General features: G+C 32.2%; 1 protein-coding gene across 2 annotated transcripts in view; it reads right to left on the bottom strand.

Moving 5' to 3' along the window:
- Position 1: 1 nt before the first annotated feature.
- Positions 2-1,404, bottom strand: part of MOB4 (MOB family member 4, phocein) — a 23,356-nt gene continuing 21,953 nt past the window's right edge. For both annotated transcript variants that reach the window (XM_006903274.1, XM_006903275.1), the window contains 2 exons: positions 447-558; positions 2-318 (listed from right to left, as the gene is read on the bottom strand). In XM_006903274.1, coding sequence (XP_006903336.1) covers positions 187-318; positions 447-558 — 244 coding nt within the window. In that variant the 3' untranslated portion in view covers positions 2-186. The remainder of the gene's footprint in view (positions 319-446; positions 559-1,404) is intronic.

Raw genomic sequence — 1,404 nt, 5'->3', positions numbered from 1 at the left:
AGTGAATATACAGCTCATGAATAACTTAAAAAGTATTTCCCATTTTAAAAGGCAACACACAGCATACAAAAACCTATACTAAACAAAGAAGCTATAATATGGGTACATGATTGATGTGTCTAAAATGATATATATACACAGTACATAATTAATATTATGTGTCCAGTACATTTTCTATGATTCCCTTCAAGCTTCACTTTCCCCAGAAACTGAATTCTGTACTTCCTCTTCTAAAATTGGTACAATCAGGTTATCCTTGGACATCAAATTATATTTCATCACAAATTTGGTAAATCGATGACACAAAAATGTTTCATTCTGGAGAGAGGAAGAAAAAAATGTTATTTTAACTTATAACCCAGTGCCAAGATAATCAGATATAATATCAAAATATATTCTTATTATTCTGGTAAGAATGAACACGATGATCAGTGAAATATACTTACTTCATATTCATCAAATATCTGCCGGTGATGAAAATAAGCATGTGAAAATATTCTATAAATCCTACGGCATACTGATCCTAGTTTCGCTACAGATGATTCTTTTATGCTAACCCTAAAATTGAAAAAGAAATAATCGATTCATAAAGCTGGACAAAATCTTGGGGAAAAAATTTGAATCTTCCCATTTCACAGATGTGGAAACCTAAACCTAAAGAAAAGTGACTAGCTAAGGTCACAGCTGCAGCGTGTAGCAGGGGCAGGACTAGAACCTCTGTTAGTCAGGAACTTGGGCAGTACTTTCTACCTAACCACAGCTCTCAAGTTCAATTCACTAGGATAGCTAGTCAAAGTTAGTATTACATTAACATGAATGTCACAAATCAATACTTTGTCCACTAAAGGTGATTAAGACTACTGAGTTATTCTACACAACTGGGTTATTTTGTTTCTTTCTTAAAGAAATAAAAATTCTCTTTTTACTATCTTAATTTTTTAAATGAACATAGGTTACTGAGACAAATCAGTATTTTTTTTTCCTTTGGTTCTTATGAGCTCTTTGAAGCTAATTATATTTGGAGAAATAAACCTCCATATCCAACCACCTGTTAATAAATATCTAAACAAAATAAGCGTAATCTTGAACTATTCTTCTAAATAACACTATTAATACAGTTTGGCATACACAAGCTTCTTCCTACATGTTAAAAAAGTCTGTTGGCAAAAGTAAAATAAAAAAAAAAAGTCTGCTGGCAAGAATAAAAATTCCTTTCAAAAACCAAGCAGTTTTAACTCAGGAAAGTTGACTTATTAGGCATGGAGAGGCTGGTTATACATAGATACACTAAAGTAGCACAAGACTTGAAAGGAAATTTTAGAGAATGAGAAACAGTAGCAGGGATAAAACTTAATAAACCTGGTCTCTACCCATAGCTGACATCCAAGCAGATATATGTACACC

Source organism: Elephantulus edwardii, unplaced genomic scaffold, assembly GCF_000299155.1.
Source record: "Elephantulus edwardii isolate Elephantulus edwardi_28Jun2011 unplaced genomic scaffold, EleEdw1.0 scaffold00552, whole genome shotgun sequence".
NCBI lineage: Eukaryota > Metazoa > Chordata > Mammalia > Macroscelidea > Macroscelididae > Elephantulus > Elephantulus edwardii.
The sequence above is the reverse complement of the archived record's forward strand: the minus strand, read 5'-3'. Positions and strand labels throughout refer to the sequence as shown.